This window comes from Lathamus discolor, chromosome 4 (genome assembly GCF_037157495.1).
Source record: "Lathamus discolor isolate bLatDis1 chromosome 4, bLatDis1.hap1, whole genome shotgun sequence".
NCBI lineage: Eukaryota > Metazoa > Chordata > Aves > Psittaciformes > Psittacidae > Lathamus > Lathamus discolor.
In genome coordinates, this window is record NC_088887.1 from 95141633 (window position 1) to 95159891 (window position 18259).

An 18259-nucleotide genomic window follows, 5' to 3' on the forward strand; every position below is an offset into this window, starting at 1 on the left:
CACTTGTAATGCTTTTCCTCTAGTTTCTTCGTGTCATCTGGACTTGTCTCAATACCACAGTCCTGCAGATTTTTATGCAAAGCTGATCTGGCAAGGTTTGGTAAAAACCTAAATGAAGAAAAATAATAAGGAAGCTGTATTTTAAGGATTTTTTCTAAGTTTTTAGTATTTTCCATAACCTAAAAATCAGTATGGAGCTTTACTTTGACCTCCAAACCCTGAATTCCTTCACACTCAAATAGTCTTCAACATTTAACCTGTCCTTACAAACTGAGCTTCTTCCACAGGCAAACTGAGCTTCTTCCACAGGCAATGAACTACATTTGTGGTCCATGCTCATTTTAAAAGGCTTCAGTGTTCCCAAATATTGCAAAAGGGTTGGAACATAGGGTGGATTTAGGACTGGAAGTATGTAATGTCCTCATTACACTGCCAGTAAGAGCTACAATAGAAACAATGTTTTTCTGGAAATACCTTTTCTCTTAACTCAGCTCACTTGGACCCCAGGTTCCAAAGAGAAAGAGTAAGCTTTGAGGTGTCCAGAACTAGGCCCTTTCAGTTTTAAAACATTTTGATAACTGCAATTTGCTTTCTTTTGAAAAAGCAAACAAACCAACCCCCTAGATATTCATGACCTTTCTAGATACAGCTTTCAGAACTGGAATCGAGCCTCCACTAGACATCTGTCACACTAGACATAAATATAACTCCACTATGAGTCTTTTGAGGCAGGGAAGCATGATTATGGTGACCTAATCTATATACTGTAATGAAATATTTTCATGAAGATGAGAAAGGAGAGGTATGTAATTTCTACTTACCTCTTAGGTTTGAGAACACCACAGAAATACTTTTGAAGAAATGACAGACTTTAAGGAGCAAGACAAAAATCACGTTACCTACTAAAATGCATTAAAAGCTATACTGCACATTAGCAACTGACCAAGACACTCTTGAACTTCAGCCAAACCTTGTACCTGGAAAGGCAGGCTTTATTAACAGCATAATAGAGGCTTTCATCTGGATGTTGTGACAGTCGACGACAAATTCGTAATAGTTGTCGAGTCGATAGAGATGAAGCGAGTGACTGTGCCTGTCAAAAAACAGAAGGTACTTACATTATTTCATGTTTGGGACTGGATATCAGGGATTTAAACCAAATAAGTACTGAGAAAAAAAGTAATCCAAAAGAATTATCTGAATTTTTCTCCTAATTCATAGGTGCTTTCTCTCTCCTTCAGCAACTTGTGCTTTTTAATCGCTGAGCTTGTAATTCTGTATTTGTTGCAATAGTTCACTGCCATGGAAATCATGATGTCATCAAAAGTTTAGCCTTATGATTTCACTTGATAAGCAACAGGGAGAAAAATGTGCTGATAACCGAATTTTATTAGCTATATAAAACCTAACACTAGACAATATTAACAATAACAAGGAGGTCAGCCACTGTAAAAAGATCAATGTGCTAAGAACTCATCTGTTTTTCACAAGCTGAGTATGTGTTCCACGTGTAATGCTTTGACAAAAGGGTCTGGCAGGATTCTTGGACATACAAACAAGACAACACTGGGCAGCAGTAAGGAGATTGTATCACCTCTGCACACGCCTTCTGGGCGGGCTGTTACTGGAACACTGTGTCCTTTTCTGTTGTCCACATGTTAAAATAAATGCTAAAAACTGGACAAGATTCAGTAAAGCGTTACAAAAATGATTCAATGACTGGGAAAGCAGACCTCAAATACAGCAAACTTTAATAAACAAACACCCCAAACAAGTGACCATGTAAAGACAGATTTAAGGACTGAGAAAGAAATCATTCTATAATTATATCTACCGGATGAAGGTATCTAATACAAATAGGTTCCTTATTTTAGCAGGAAACTCACACAATGAGCGTGATCTGATAAGTCACGCCATGCTTGGCCTGGGTCAAGTGAAATAGTTTAATCAGGTAATTTCAAAACGTTTTGGTTTGGGTCATATAAATGATTTCTAACTGCATGATAATTAACTTAATGTATTACGCTGTTTCAACTGGAAAAAAATTGTGAAATTCCCCATCTGGAAGAAAAACCCAGAGAAAAGCAATACTTCAAGAATTTCAGAATCTTCCCCCTTCCTTTAATAATTATTAAGCATGAGAAATGCCTTAACACCAATTCTTTCCCCTAGAAAACTGCAGTTTTGACAAACAGACATTAATATTGAAAAAAAAATCAGTTCTATGTAATTGTACAAAACTATTCCCAAATGCTGAGACGACACAGGATAATACTTTTTAGCATAGCTCTGAGCAAGAATTAGTTAGACTGGACTAACAGCAAAGGTTACTACTGTTGCTACTTCTGCTTTCATTGTCAGGAATTTGTTAAGCGTCTTCTGAACCACCGTAGTTTATCACCCAGCATTACGGACACTTCGATATAGGTGATGGCATTTCAAGTGTTATTTCAAGACCTACTCAGCCATGTGTGAAGCATGCGCAAAGGAGAAGCGTGAGTGCTGTATTCTTGTTATCCCTGCTCACTAGCCAGAACCCTCACTAGCTCATGAGATTACATTCTCTTTCCAAAAGTATCTTAAACAGCAGAAAAGTTCCCAAGTACAGGAAGTTTTGGCAGATAAGCAATCCTCCTAACTTACAAGCTATGGGACTGCACTAACGGAGAATGGCAGCTGAGCATAGTAACTGAGGTAGTACATTTCATACGTTGTGCCACTATGATAAATCTTATCTCTAAGGACACCGGCATTTTAAAGTCTAAATAATATACAGCATCACATCCTGCACTGAAATAAATAAAAATAGAGGACAGGCCATGGAGGAAGGAATACATTACATCTTCTGAATATTTGCAACTGGTAATTACAGTTTTGGGAACAAAACTTCCTCTTTTCTCTTACTGTTTCGCCTTTTTTTTTTTTTTTAATATTTTATACTGAACAACTGTAAACTCAAAATTGTGTTAGTGTCAGTTTTTGTATTATATATCTATGAGGCATCTAATTCAACAGGATCTGGACAGTAGTCTCTAGATTCTATTGTAAATCAAGCAAACAATTGCAATGACGCAGACAACGCCCACAGGCTGAATAGTCTACAGGTATTCTATTGTTAACAGAATAATTTTAAACAACGCTTAATATTTCAGGATAATCTCTGGCAGAGTTTTAGGCAACTCTTTAAATAATCTTGAGTTACCTAAGGTACACATTTCATTTCTCCACACATAGGTGTGCTATTCCCAACATGTCTCCTGTCACTGCTCATCTACAAGAATCCTCCCTCAGTCCATACTGTGACTCACTTCTCATCCAACATCATATACTTCATATAGATATTTCACAATGCTGTAGACATCCACATGCATAGAAAGGATTTTTGTAATGGTCTGTTCAGGCACGGCGTGTCTCCAAGTATGTCGAAAATAATATATTTATACATTAGCTGCAGGAAGTAAGTCCCACAGGTGTACCCAAAAGTCAGCAGTCAATTTTTTTACTTTTACGATCAGAAGAGCATGACAGCCTCTCTCAGTTTCTTAAATAGTAATACTGTAAAAACTATTACCCATGCTAGAATCATAAAAACTAAGGGGAGCAGATTACATTTGCATACCAGTTAAACTGCTGGATTCCATGTACGTTTTAGTTACTTTAATAACATCCAGTGTTTTAGTAGCCATAAAAATAATTTGGGTTTTTGTTTTTGGTTTTTTTTTTTTTTTTTACCCACCATGATTTGACTGTATCTTTTCAAAGAATTCTGTGGTTACTATGTAAGGACTAACTTTTCTTGACAAGACTGCTTTAACAGAATAGCCTGTAGCAGTAATGCAGCAGAGTTTATAGAATCACAGAATGGTTCGAGTTAGAAGGGATCTAAAAGGTCATCTAGTTCTAAACCCCCTGCCATAGGCAGGACACTTTCCACTAGACCAGGCTGCTCAAAGCCCCATCCAACCTGGCCTTGAACACTTCCAGGAATGTGCCACAGCTTCTCTCAGCAACCTCTTCTGGTGCATCACCATCCTCACAGTAAAGAATTTCTTCCTAATATCTAATCTAAATCTACCCTCTTTCACTTTAAAGCCACTCCCCTGTTTCCTATCACCACGTGACCCTGTAAAAAGTCCCTCACCATATTTCTTGTAGGCCCCCCTTAGGTACTGGGTGCTGCTCTAAGGTCTCCCCAGAGACTTCTCCAGGCGGAACAAGCCCAACTCTCTCAGCCTGTCTTCTTAGGAGAGGTGCTCCAGCCCTCTGACCATCTTCATGGCTCTGCTCGGGACTCACTCCAACACTTCCATGTCCTTCTTATGCTGGGGGCCCCAGAGCTGGATACAGTGCTCCAGGTGGGGTCTCAAGAGAGATGAGTATAGGGGGAGAATCTCCTCCTTTGACCTGCCGGTCACTCTCCTTCTGATGCAGCCCAGCATACGGTTGGTTTTCTGGGCTGCAAGCACATACTGTCGGCTCATGCTGAGCAGAAGCTCATCAACCAACACCCTCTAGTCTTTCTACCCAGGGCTGCCCTCAGTCAGTCTCTGTCCAGCTCTGTCCAGCCTGTATTTGTGCTTAGGATTGCCCAAGAAGTTCTGGTGATTAAAGTGAAGTAATTAAAAAATATTTGGACACACATTATCATACCCATACCTGTTCAAAAGGCAGCTCAAGCGTGTTCTACTGAGAGCCATGTACCTAAACCCATTGACAACGTATACTGTTCTGCCTGGCTTCTCTGGGATTCAGGCAATTTCCTAAAAGCTTTACTTATGCAGATTCTAAAAATGAACATCATAAATTAAAAAAGTTTATAGTACGCAGTACAGTAATTGCCAGCAATAATTTTCTGAGGCTGGTTTTCCAATCCTCATGTGGAGTCTAAAATGAGCCAGCAGCCTTTGAAGCAGCACTATAGCTTAGCGTGCTTCACCCAGCCTTTGTTAAAACAGATCATTCACAGCAGGAGAATGTACATTTGAAAAGAAAACAAAACCAAAAACCAATCCCAGACAAAAGAAAAGGGCTCACCGTGGTGTCATTTGTCTCCCGAAGCTTGTGTGTTAATGACAACAACTGCTCCACAGCAACACTGGGTACATTTGGAATCTGCTTGAACAAAACCCAGTATTAATCTTACCGCAATATATGCAAGTTCCATGTACAGCTACACACAGATGCAATAAGCATAGTTACTGCAGTTGCTTTATATCAACCAGAAAGGAATGCAATTTTGGCAAAGAATATCTCTTCTATTACAGCATCATTTAGTATCACAGAAAGAACGCTAATTTATATCAAAACCAGTGCAGATAAGCAGATACACTGCTTTGATAAGCTTTGAAAATGAAGACATTTATGCTAGGCAGAAATAACAACATATTTTTATGTAATAATTAATCATGTTCAATAAGCAATAGTCTGTAAATGCCTTAAATATTGAACGTACTTACCATCTTTTTTATAACTTCAATTTCCTCACTCTTACTTAAAGATCGAACATTATGAAAAAGAAACAGTGTCAAAAACTCCGGACCCAGCCACTGTTGGGTGCTACTTCCAACAACAGGAGGTTCTGCTAAGACCACTATTCTGAAAGAAGGATGGATAGGAAAGATAGACCTGCAAAAAAAGAGTTTATGTAAATCCAATACCTCTCTTAAGCAGTGAATAGCAAATTCAGTTTTTACAACAGGTGAAAAAAGGAATTAAATCATTGTACTGAATCATACCACAGTGTATTCAGATAATTTGCAATGTAACTTTATCTTTTAAAAAAGACAAAGACTGCATAAGTGACCTGAAATTTTATAAATTTACAGGGGTTTTATGCTCAGAAGGGTACCCAAGTCTGCTCATCTGCAACAGCATCTGCATACCTCAAGGGGAACAAATACCAGCAACTAAGCTACAGTCTACTGGGCTGTGTGTCTGAAATGGGCGCCTCTCACTCATCTGATGGACTTTTACAAGTGCTTTACCTAAAGCAGGGTGTCTCACAGGCAAATCAGGGATGGAACAAGATCTACTAGAGCTGCAGTAATGAGTAACTTCTTTTACTCGATTAGGCTGACAGAAAGGATGACATAGATATTGGCCATCATGAAGAGATGGGTTTATTAACAGCTTAGGAACATTTCCCTTACTGATGCTCTTTGCGGCCCTTGGAAAAATCACCTAGACGCCTGGGATGGGATTAATACACCCCCGACTTCATAAAATTCCTGAAAATTATACTTCAAAGTTCAAACCAGTCACTCCACCCTTGCCTCGTTTTAGACTCCACATGAGGAAACAGATGGCTCCAACAGCAGATTAATACTTAAAAGAACTTCAGAAATGCCCGGCTGGGTCCTTCAATCTACCCAACTCATTACTTTCTGTCTCTTATTACAACAACTAGAGATACTCTGTGGGGAAAGCACATCAGCCTAGCCACTACCAGTATTCTGTTCCCCTCATACTTTCCTAGCACCCACAGTCATATCTTCACAGACACTGGAGGGTAGATCTCTATTGCTTTAATGTCCATTTAGCCACAAGTTTGTCTAATCCCTTTATGAAGTTCTTCATCCTCTGCCTCCACAACTTCCTGTGGCAACACATACACCGTTCATAGCTGTAAAAGGTACTTTCATTATTTTTTATGTCTTTACGGAACTGATCTGCTAGCTTCAGTCAGTGTCCCCTAGTTCATGCTGCAGGATTTAGTGACTAACAGTCTCCTAGACACCTGCCTATTTGAATCCACTGAAGATAATGGGATCTTACTGTCAGCAACACACACTTAAATACACAAATCTTAGATGTGTGTGTTGGCACAGCAGAAGACCATTGTCTTGGTTTTCAGTATCTATCTTTGCCTTCTTCACATATTTTGTCTCCCTCATCTATGTAATATTACCACCTCTTTGGACTGGGAATTCAGTGGTACTCATTAATCAGCACAATTGCATGATCTTTAGAAACAGTAGAGAGTTAGACGTCAGATACAAAAGTCAGTCAAACTGTGCAAGGATGGCTTGTTTTCAACAATTAATTTCACAGTACTCTTACTAAAATAGGAGATGTTAATTTGGAAATAGTGCAATTTAATTAGACAGCTTATATTTCTAGATATGCCTGTTATGTAATTTAAATTACTATATCTAAAATCAGAACACTTGGAGGCAAGTATTCCTCCTGGTTAAACTGAGGGGGGAAATGATGGCATGAGCAAAGGAATCAGAAAACAGACTATGACCATTAAACATAAATCAGCAAATCTACTCATAGTTGGCTTATCTGTTAGTCACAACAATAAACCTGCGATACAAGAGTGATTACAGCAGTCTGTTGTATCAAAGCAAACCCAGGGGGTGGTATGAGTTATTCTCAGCTGAAAGTCATAAGCCTAGAAGCTACTCCCTGATTGATAAAAATAGAAATAGATGTCTGAAAACATCACATGAAAGAGGATCCAATGGGAATGCCACTGTCACTAAGCATAAAAGAAGGTCAGGGAACATCATCCAACCTTATTAGAGAAGAAAACTCTCTTAGACATAAAGATAAATACACATACTTCCAGACTCCCCACTTACTACCAATCCCCCATCTGCTGAGAAGGAAAAGAACACTCCCGCAGAAATCCACCAAATTCAAACAAAGAAATTCTGGTCCTTCTGTAATACCATAAGGGAACACAAGGAGCAGTCAGCTTTCCCTAGTAGAGCGAAGACGTTTCTCTTGTACCTTCGTGTCACTGTCTAACTCAAAGGGCATGGTGAGGACAACCAGAGAGGGAAAAGTGGGAGGACAGGAAATGCAGCCAGGGCAAGCTGACTTGCTGATATCTATTAAAGTCACTGACGTCCTCTCTAGATTTGGACATATCACACCATCACTGCTGCAGGTTTCCAGTTTGCAAACATGAGTAAAACTATTTGGCTACTTCAAAAGACTATTGTTTGGACTGATGTTTACAGTGATGCAAATGTCAAGCTAAGTGTATTATTAAATACCATAAATAACCCAATCATGCAACGCTCTGAAAGTTCCCAGTTTCCATTAGCACATCTGAAGAGCTTAAGGTTGTTTCACAGTATTATAGATCAAGCCTCTGAAGGAATATAATATGGAGCTCCTATATGAAGCTATATTTTGTGAGAAATAACTCCTTGACATCTTGTGTTCTTGCAGAGGAAAATGAAGTTAATTGTATCTTGTAAAAAAACATGACACCTTTTAAATAAATGAACCTCAAACACAGTGGGAAGATTTGGTGATAGTTGATTAATACAAACAGTCTCTATCCTTCTCTATTAAATGTTTACTGACAACACAGGTAGCAGAGCCCTCTTAATAATATGCACATCGTTCTTTTGACATCAATGTTCAATTCAAACCAAGGATTACCACCACTGCTCTTGAGAGGAGGTTCAGAACACAGATTGTGCAGGGTGATTTAAGGAAAGATTTGCTCATTGTTGATAGATGGTCTGAGCAATTGAAGTTTCTCCTAAGGTTAAAAAAAAAAACCCAAACAAAAACCCAAACAGAACAGCATTCCTGATGCCAGCCTGCAAAACTAATTTTGGCCCTCTCTTCCTATAACATGATTTAATAGATCTCATTTTCTATCAAATTTTATGAGTTGGGAATTGTTTTAATACTGGGGCTGCAATGATCTATTTTTGTTTTCTTGCAGTTTTTCTTAAATTTCAACACCATCTAAAATACACAGATAATCTAAAAATTCACTAAACTGGAAAAAAAAAATCCAAAACAAACCCTAACACCAAAACAAAAAATTAAGTAAAAGATAGAAAACGTAAGGAATTAAAAACTTGCATTGCTTGCTAAATTCACTCCCTGCCACATTCTGTATTTGTCTCATCTACTGCGTTTTCCCTTTCAAACTAATCGCATGGAAAATAATCCCCTGTCTGGCTGGCACTAAAACCACCCATGCATTATGAGTGATTTCTTAGCTTTTGAACAATCCTATTATATACCTACTTCCACATTTTCCTGTACTAGCTGCCTTTCTGCTCACCACACTGCTGCGGCCTTGCCATCAGTGTGCATGTGTGTGTGTTGGGGGGATATCCATCTAAATAGGTTAAAATACTGCATCATAAGACAAACCAAGACTTCACTGCTTGTCCTGTAAAGCCAGTGTTCTATCTTTACAGTATCTGTCTCAGTAAAGTAAAGGATGATTACTGCAGAACTTCTAGGCAGAAATCTTGGATATGCACAATAATTGAATGCATTTTCTCTTAATCTGTGAACCTGTTCAGGAAAATGAATCATACAATCATTAAATAAATAAGGAATCAGCAGCTATAATCTCCTTCTATGTAGACGATCTTTAAGAACCATCTGTCACTTCCTCAAGGGCAGCTTTTTATTTTTTCTTCTTGGCAAACTCATAAACAAAAATATTTCCTTTCCTCAAATGAGTGAATGTCATTTTACTGTGACAGTTTGCTAACTTAACTCCATAGCCAAAGTGGCAAAAGAAAGAAGAAAAAGTACTCTGTGCTGACTCCTAGTTACCTGTAACTTAAACACTTTCATCAGGCTAAGGAGTACCCCAAAATTTCACAAAGGCAAACATACTGCTTGCATTTGTCAGACAGAACTATTGCACCTGCCGGTCTGAAGCCCTTCTCAGAAAAATGCTAGTAGACCCAATAGATGTAGAAATAATAGTGAATAATGAACAACAAACATATAACTCAGTGACAATTACTAACATAATCTATTTCAATAGCTCTTACAAAGGTAATACAACTTCTAAATTATGTTGCCCAAAAGTATAATTTATGAATAATAGTGTTCTAACTTACAAAACTTAAAAGCCATCTGAAAACCAAACCTCTTTGTCCAGCACTGCTCACAACACTGCCAAGGTTTAAGAACGTTTACATTCTCTACTATAATACATTCATATAAAAGACACATGATGTCTTTATTTCATAGTATGAGCTGAAGTACCATCCCTTTATTTAAAAACTCTTGACTTGTTATCAGGGTTGGAAATAAAGGGTTGGATTGTGCAGTATTCTACTATTTTACTACACATGCAAGTATTACGATTATTGAAGCATAAGCTTTTTTTCTTTTTACTATCAAATATTTTCATATAACAGCATGAAAGCTTAGCACAAAATGTGCTTTGCTTGTCTAAAGAAGGGATCCCCTAAAACTTCTACGTTATCTTCAAAACTTCTCCAGTATCTCAAACTTTTTCTCCTCTTAGAAACTGGAAAAATCTTTAGGTGTGTCAAATCCTTTTACAGACAGAGACTAAAAATAATGTTTACAGAAGTTTTGGCGCATTGCTTAGGAACTGTACTCCTTTTCTCTATCACAGATTTAAATGGAAATTCTGTTTTTCAGTTCCATTCACAAAGAACTAAGTCCAAGCAGTCTAGTAAAAAGCATGACCAGTTGTTCTTTTCCATTATGAAAGACATATTTGTATTTATGTAACTTTCAACAGCATCTGACAACAGTGTTAGCGAGTCTTAAATCAAGGAAACAGAGTAACAGTGAGTTATTTTGTATTTATGAATGCTTAGAAGCAGCACAAAAGACAGAAACTGCAAACTATACTACAAATATTCTCTACAATCAAGAACACTCATGCACAGCTAAGCTGACCTGAATGCAGGGTGGAGAGAATTATGTACTATCATGTTCTTGGTTTCTCTGACATGACAGTAAGGTGTCAGATCTTCTCTACCACAGCTGCTTTCCAGTCTGCAGCTACCACTTCTCCTGAAATCCTGAAGATGGCCTTGCCCTCCTAATTTAATAATTTCCTAATAAAGCTTTTGGCCCTTTTCTTTCAAATTCTGCTCCTCCAGAAATATTTTACTCTTTATCTTGTATCTCCTCTGTTTATGACTATTTTCAGGTACATCATTTAAGTCCTGCCTAACTGCTTAGACATTTAAAACTCTGTCATGCACTTCCACTGAATCATTAACATGCCTCTTGGTACGTTTTTAACTCTTCCTCAGTTTCTCATTAGAACCACATTAGTACATGACATCAGATAGATAATAAAAATGTTAATAATAAAATTAAGCTACAAAAGTAACATTTTATATGTATTCTATGTACCATATTGATTCTCAACATATAAAAAAGAATTAAGGCTGAATGAGTGGGGTTTAGGAAAGTCCTAATAATATCCTGATTCAAAACTTGAAACCGCTTTCCACAGGGAACTTCCTTGCTGGAAAATTAACAGTAGTCTTAATGTGTCACTCATCAAACATCCCAGATTCAGTTCCAGCAGAGCTGGGAATAACAGCATACATTCTGCAGTACTGGCAAAGAGCACCTGTATTGAAATTACTTTAGTCAAATGCAGTAAATCAAGAAAGCTCTCTATTCATCTTTCTCTAACAGAAATATATCTAAGACCACTAGCCACAGCCATTGACACACATTAAAAAAGAGACAACATATCTCATCAATATGGAAAGCATCTTCCAGTCATGATTCAGAAGTAAGAACTTGCCCAGATAATGGCTAATAAATTAAAAGTACAACATACTCTATATAAAATCTCCACAAGGCGATCTTTTGCAACAGTACTGAAGTTTGCAGTAGCTGCTGCTGAGAAGGGCGAGGAGCAGCAAGGAATGTAATCATGGAATCAAAGAGCAACTATTGACATTGCATCTGGGAGCCAGTGAAAGGTTGTGATGTTTTCAGAACATGTAAGGGACCAAAGTCAGGATGAGGTCCTGGAACACCTTCAGGTCCTTAAGGGCTGACGAGAACAGTGCCCTCTATACAGAGCAGTGGTTCACTGATGCCAAAGCAGCCCATAGCCAAAACCAAAGGAGTGGATACAAGTTTACATTGCTTTATGCTGGCTTCTTTTGAATATGTCAATACAGAAGAAAGTTGAACAAGGGCCTGATTGAACATTTCACCTAGGAGAAGAGAGGATTCTCAGCACAGTGGACCTCAACTAATTATGTACAAGATGTAGGCTTAGATTACACCATACCTACAAAAAAAAAAAAAAATCAATATAAATGCCATGGAAGATCTAAAATAAAAGTTTGCTTTGTTGTGGTGTTTGGTTTATTTTTGGTGTTGCTGTTTTTTTGATCCAGTATTCTGGATCAAAAGGGAACTAGAAAGAATAATTAAAAAAAAAAAAAAAAGAAAAAAAAAAACAGTGAAAGAAAAATAGCTTTCCTAAAGGGTGACTACAAAGGTCAACGAAAAAAATTGTATTCAGTGAGACAACTGAGAGAAACAGGGTAGCACATCATGAATGCATCCCTACTATAAGCAATAAAGCCTTTTCAAAGTCTGGGCATATGCACACCCTGCAGTGTAAATATGAGCACAGGTATCTGACACAGAATCATAGGATGTTTTTTCAGAGATCAGAGCCATTGAAGAATCACAGTATGTTTAGTTCCTTGTGTATTACTGAGTATTAGGTTGCATTTATTTTGATGCACACTCAATGATATCCCTCCCATTAACTACAACTGGTCAACAGTGTTTGACTATGTAACAAGTATAGCTTCAAAGGACTAGAAAGCTTTTCTATCTGTGGAATGTTTCTAGCAGACAAGTGGAAGTGAAGAAACAAAAAGAGCAAGCATAATGGGTCCCAACCCATCCTTAGGATTTCCTGCTCCATATTAGTTGTAAATTATATACCAGCTTTCTAGCTAATGAGGCAAATACAACAAGTTTTATTTCATTTCAATTTAGCTTTATTTTCTAATAGTAGTAACAAAATATTCCAAAATTAAATATTAGATACCTTTGCATGTATGTTTCTATGTACTTATAATTGCTCCTCAATGTCTAACTCCTTTTGTTAAAGGATACTGAATGTTTTCCTTTCAGGTCAAGCACTCTAAACAGGATATAATTTTCCTATGCCACAGAAAGAAAGAAAGTTCATGAGGAAACTGATGTTTAAAAGATGTTTCTCTTAGTGATTAGAAGGTACCAGTTTAATAGAGAAGCATTTTGCATGATGTTTTTGTAAAAAAAAGTAAAAAAAAAAAAAAAAAAAAAAGAAAAAACAACAAGCTTTTTACAGGATGAAATTCTGTTTGCATTCGATAGTCAGAGCTGACACTTTACCTTTCCTGTAGTTTCTCCTCAGAAATCTGTAATTCTTCTTTTAAGTTTTGGTATCTATCTTCCCTTAACAATCTGGTGCCATCATAGAGGGTCAGTTCTCTGTCATGTATTAGTCTGTTTGAAAATAAAGAATAAGCTTTATCTAGCCTTTGATTACTTTTACATATGCATATATCAACTAATTTTTTTTTAAAACCTATACGGGTGATAGTAAAAAGAAAATTTAAGACGCACCCAGGTGTGGAGGTAAAATAATATGCATCAGTAAACAGTTTCAGCACATAGTCAGATGTGGTAAGAAGAAAAAAAATAATTCTGTCTTACCAGTAGAGTGTGCATAAATAGCAGGAAACAGCCCATTTTGTTATACTTGTACCAAGTAATATACTTTTGATTTGTTTCTTGAAGCAATGTATTTCAGTTGGCTGCAATGATTACCCCACATACAGACCCATCTCTTACTTGTTTTGTGCAGAAGTTGATTAGATATAATATATGCATGTGTCAAAGAAAACCAGAAAGCAAAGCTAAACTGATTAAAAAGGGAAAACAAGGCAAGCATAATTCTCTCTTCTAACCTTCTGTGTATATGTATAAGAAGAGAAGGCACAAAATGGTTTTGCTACAACCTGCTCTGAAGGCTGGTGCTGTCTTTTAAGTTTGCAGTATACGATGCAGGAACATGAAATAGCAGAAAAAAATTGACCTGACAGTATAGATTATTATTAACATAGTACTTGCTATTATTACTACTATTCTGCAAATTTTATTTCATAATTCAATAAAGGATAAATTACTGTTTAGAAAAAGTTCTTTGCAATCAAAATAAAGTATGCTTTTACATGTAACTGCAATGACTGTATTTTATTTAGAAGCCGAATGAAAAGTATTTCAAACATTTTCTGACATCTTGCATTTTCAAATCATTGTGTAAATACTTCTAACTTTTAGATTTCCTAAGCTTAGAGTAAAATTGAACTCTTCCTTCAATTCAGAGTTACAGTCAGTATTTACAAAGAGCTGAAATTTCCTGTATTATGCACTTACAAAGAACATGAAATAATTTATTCTGCTTTTAAGTAAGTAAAGACTGAACATCACATATTTTATGAAACTTCAATGTTCAGATTGATCTTTACAGTGTTCTTGAACTTATGGAAAGTCATATTCACCAAAAGGAACTTTATTTCTCAGCATGCATGTGCTCAATGAACAAATAATGCACAGCCAACTTATCCGTGCTCATATCCTGACCTTTGAAGTACAGCTAGAGTGCCAGGGTTAATTCGATGAATGCCATCAAGAATAACAAGCTTTCCTTCCAGGGCAGCAGTAACAAGTGGCGATGGTCTCCAAGCAGTGTCTCCATTAGGAAGCGTATACCTTTGCTGTAGCAAATCTCTAGCTGTCATATCCTGTAAGTAGCAATTCATCGGATGAATATATTTATGCTCTACTTTCTACATTGACAAGTACATGCTTTCTTCTTAAAAAACTGTATACTGTTTTTCCTGAGAATACACACAAAGAAAATTAGCAGGAAATCTTCAATTGCTTTTCCAAAGAGTATTAGAAATACATACAGAAATCTACACATACACTACGTTAAATAGTCTTTGGAAGTTCTAGACCTGCCAATATCATCTCCTTGAAACCAGAACAAAAGCCATCCCCCCTGCCCTTAAACATAATGCAAGCACACGACAACTTGTACACAGCTTTGTGTACAGAAGGGGGCAGCAATTTACACCTAGAACAAACTAGAGTGATTTATTTTATGTAGAAGTCACCTGAAAGAGGAAAGATTTCACCTTTAATCTTGAACACAAACCAGCATGATATCCCAACTCTCAGCAGGAAAATGCAGTGGAAGCATCAGAGAATAAAAGAGAAAGAAAGAAGCCAGTAACACACAAAATATCAAAAGTATACAGCATGTCACAAAATAATGCTTAAGGGATAAATCAAAGCCAAAGGCAAACTCTACATTATCCTTCAGCACACACATTTTATATGTTCCATTTTAACAGGTAAGCACTAGATCAACAAAGACGTAATAGCTGGTTTGTGACCTGGAAGATGAAATTCCTTGCTCAGGTTGTGCTGTGAACACAACTTAACCTGAGAGAAGATGAGAAAAGTATTTTCTATTGTAGCTGTAGCTTTTGTATACGTCCTCTTCACAACTATAAACCCTCTGAACTTTAAAGAATAAAAATAGAAGACATTACGTCATCTAGCCTGAATCATTTCCTCTTTCTACATTTCCTTAAAAGCCTTAAAATAACAGGACAAAGACTGGTTCCTTCAGTGCTTCCACATTTGTATAATTTAAAGTCCCACATTTAAATCCACAAAACCAGGATTATTGTTTGATTTGGTTGAGCTTATTGTGGTTTTGTTTTTTTTTTTTGTTCTTTTTTCTCTTTTAACTGCTGTGTTTGCTCTTTTCTATTTTATTAATGAATTTGACTAAACCCAGAACATGCAACATTCCTATCAAAGCCAGAGAAAAATGCAAGTGTTATTAGGACTTGCATTAGAAGTGTTAATTCAGCAAAGAGTAAATGCTGTATACTGAATATTTGACTAACACACCTTCTGATAAATTACCTCCAGAGGAATGGAACAACATACAGTATGAACTGATTGGGAGCCTAGTATGCTTATGTAGAACGCCCATCTGTAATTCCAACAACCATTTGAGAACCATGCATTAATTTTCTGGAGATAAACTCAGGAGTGTATTTTGTTGCTAAATACTTTCTGAAATATAAAATTAATGTTTATATTGTAATTTGAATGTTTGAATGAGAATAAATTTAGTGATGCATTAAGAAGAAGAATCATTTAATAACATGTAAAGTTTGCATAAAGGACTCATTTTATCTATTTGCTAGTCTTATTTATTACATCTATTTATTTACTCTAAACCAATTTTTAATACACAAAATGAAAATTGTAACATACATATAGTGTTAGAGTAACCTTGAAAGTCCCTCCCTTTTGAGGGGAGGTAAGAGAGTATAACACTAAATTTTTTTGCCTTTATTTTGGGAATAGCAATAGCAATGGCAACATATTGCCTTTTGAAACAAAATACCTACTTTGATTTGTAACAGTCATTGTAACTTTTTTGTGTGTTTTATATTAGATTTTTTACTTTATAAAATATCTTATCTGGGAAGCTAGGGACCAGGTTAGGAAAGCTAAGGCCCAGTTAGAATTAAACTTGGCTAGGGATGTGAAAGATAACAGGAAGGGATTCTATAGGCACATTGCAAGTAAAAGACAGACCAGAGACAACGTGGACCCCCTCCGGAAGCTCTCAGGAGAACTGGCTACCATGGATTTGGAGAAGGCTGAGGTTCTGAATGACTTCTGTGCCTCGGTCTTCACTGGGAAAGGCTCTGACGGCACCACCCAAGTCTTGGAAGGCAGCCGCAGGGACTGTGAGAATGAAGACCTTGGGCCCACTGTAGGAGAGGATCTGGTTCGAGCCCATCTTAAGAACCTGAACGTGCACAAGTCCATGGGACCTGATGAAATCCATCCGTGGGTCTTGAAGGAGCTGGCAAATGAAGTTGCTAAGCCACTGGCCATCACAGTTGAAAAATCATGGCAGTCAGGTGAAGTTCCCGACAATGGAAAAAGGGAAATATAACCCCCATTTTCAAGAAGGGGAAAAAGGAAAACCCAGGGAATTACAAACCAGTCAGTCTCACCTCTGTGCCTGGTAAAACCTTGAGGCACATTCTCCTGGATGGCATGCTAAGGCACATGAAAAACAACAAGGTGCTTGGTGACAGCCAGCACGGCTTCCCTAAGGGCAAATGCTGCCTGACCAATCTGGCGGCCTTCTATGATGGGGCTATGGAACTGATGAATAAGGGTAAAGCAGTTGATGTCATCTATCTGGGTTTGTGCAAAGTGTTCAACACTCTCCCACACAACATCCTTGTCTCTAAAGTGGAGAGACATCAATTTGATAGGTGGACCACTCGGTGGGTAAAGAACTGGCTGGATGGCCGCACACAAAGAGTTGTGGTCAATGGCTCAGTGTCAGGCTGGAGGCCGGTAACGAGTGGTGTCCCTCAGGGATCACTGTTGGGACAAGCCTTCTTCAAAAATCTTTGTCGCTGACATGGACACTGGGATTGAGAGTGCCCTAAGCAAGTTTGCCGATGACACCAAGCTGTGTGGTCCGGTTGATATGCTGGAGGGAAGGGATGCCATCCAGAGGGACCCTGACACGCTTGTGAGGTGGGCTGATGCCAACCTTATGAAGTTCAACCATGACAAGTGCAAGGTCCTACACCTGGGTCGGAGCAATCCCAGGCACAGCTACAGACTGGGCAAAGAAGAGATTCAGAGCAGCCCTGCGGAGAAGGATTTGGGGGTGTTGGTCGATGAGAAAATGAGCATGAGCCAGCTTCAGTGTGCGCTCGCAGCCCAGAAAGCCAACCGTATCCTGGGCTGCATCAAAAGGAGCGTGACCAGCAGGTCGAAGGAGGTGATCCTGCCCCTCTACTCTGCTCTTGGGAGACCTCACCTGGAGTATTGTGTGCAGTTCTGGTGTCCTCGACATAAAAAGGACATGGAACTGCTGGAACAAGTCCAGAGGAGGGCCACGAGGATGATCAGGGGACTGGAGCACCTCCCGTATGAAGACAGGCTGAGGAAGTTGGGGCTGTTCAGCCTGGAGAAGAGAAGGCTGCGTGGGGACCTCATAGCCGCCTTCCAGTATCTGAAGGGGGCCTATAGGGATGCTGGGGATGGACTGTTCATTAGAGATTGTAGTGATAGGACAAAGGGTAATGGGTTAAAACTTAAACAGGGGAAGTTTAGATTGGGTATAAGGAGGAAGTTCTTTACTGTAAGGGTGGTGAGGCACTGGAATGGGTTGCCCAGGGAGGTTTTGAATGCTTCATCCCTGGCAGTGTTCAAAGCCAGGTTGGACATTGCCTTGGGTGAGATGGTTTAGTGTGAGGTGTCCCTGCCCATGGCAGGGGGGTTGGATCTTAAGGTCTTTTCCATCCCTAACTATTCTATGATTGTATGATTATATAGGAGAAAAAAGAGTTTAGGACAGAAAACAAGTAGCATAACTCATGCTCCACTCCTTTTAGCA

General features: G+C 38.1%; 1 protein-coding gene across 2 annotated transcripts in view; it reads right to left on the bottom strand.

Annotated features, from left to right (window-relative positions):
* The window catches only part of VWA8 (von Willebrand factor A domain containing 8), a 176841-nt gene that overhangs the window by 104949 nt on the left and 53633 nt on the right, over positions 1-18259 (bottom strand). For both annotated transcript variants that reach the window (XM_065678185.1, XM_065678186.1), the window contains exons 13-18: positions 14383-14543; positions 13129-13242; positions 5457-5625; positions 5035-5112; positions 978-1093; positions 2-108 (exon numbers count right to left, since the gene is read on the bottom strand). In XM_065678185.1, coding sequence (XP_065534257.1) covers positions 2-108; positions 978-1093; positions 5035-5112; positions 5457-5625; positions 13129-13242; positions 14383-14543 — 745 coding nt within the window. The remainder of the gene's footprint in view (position 1; positions 109-977; positions 1094-5034; positions 5113-5456; positions 5626-13128; positions 13243-14382; positions 14544-18259) is intronic.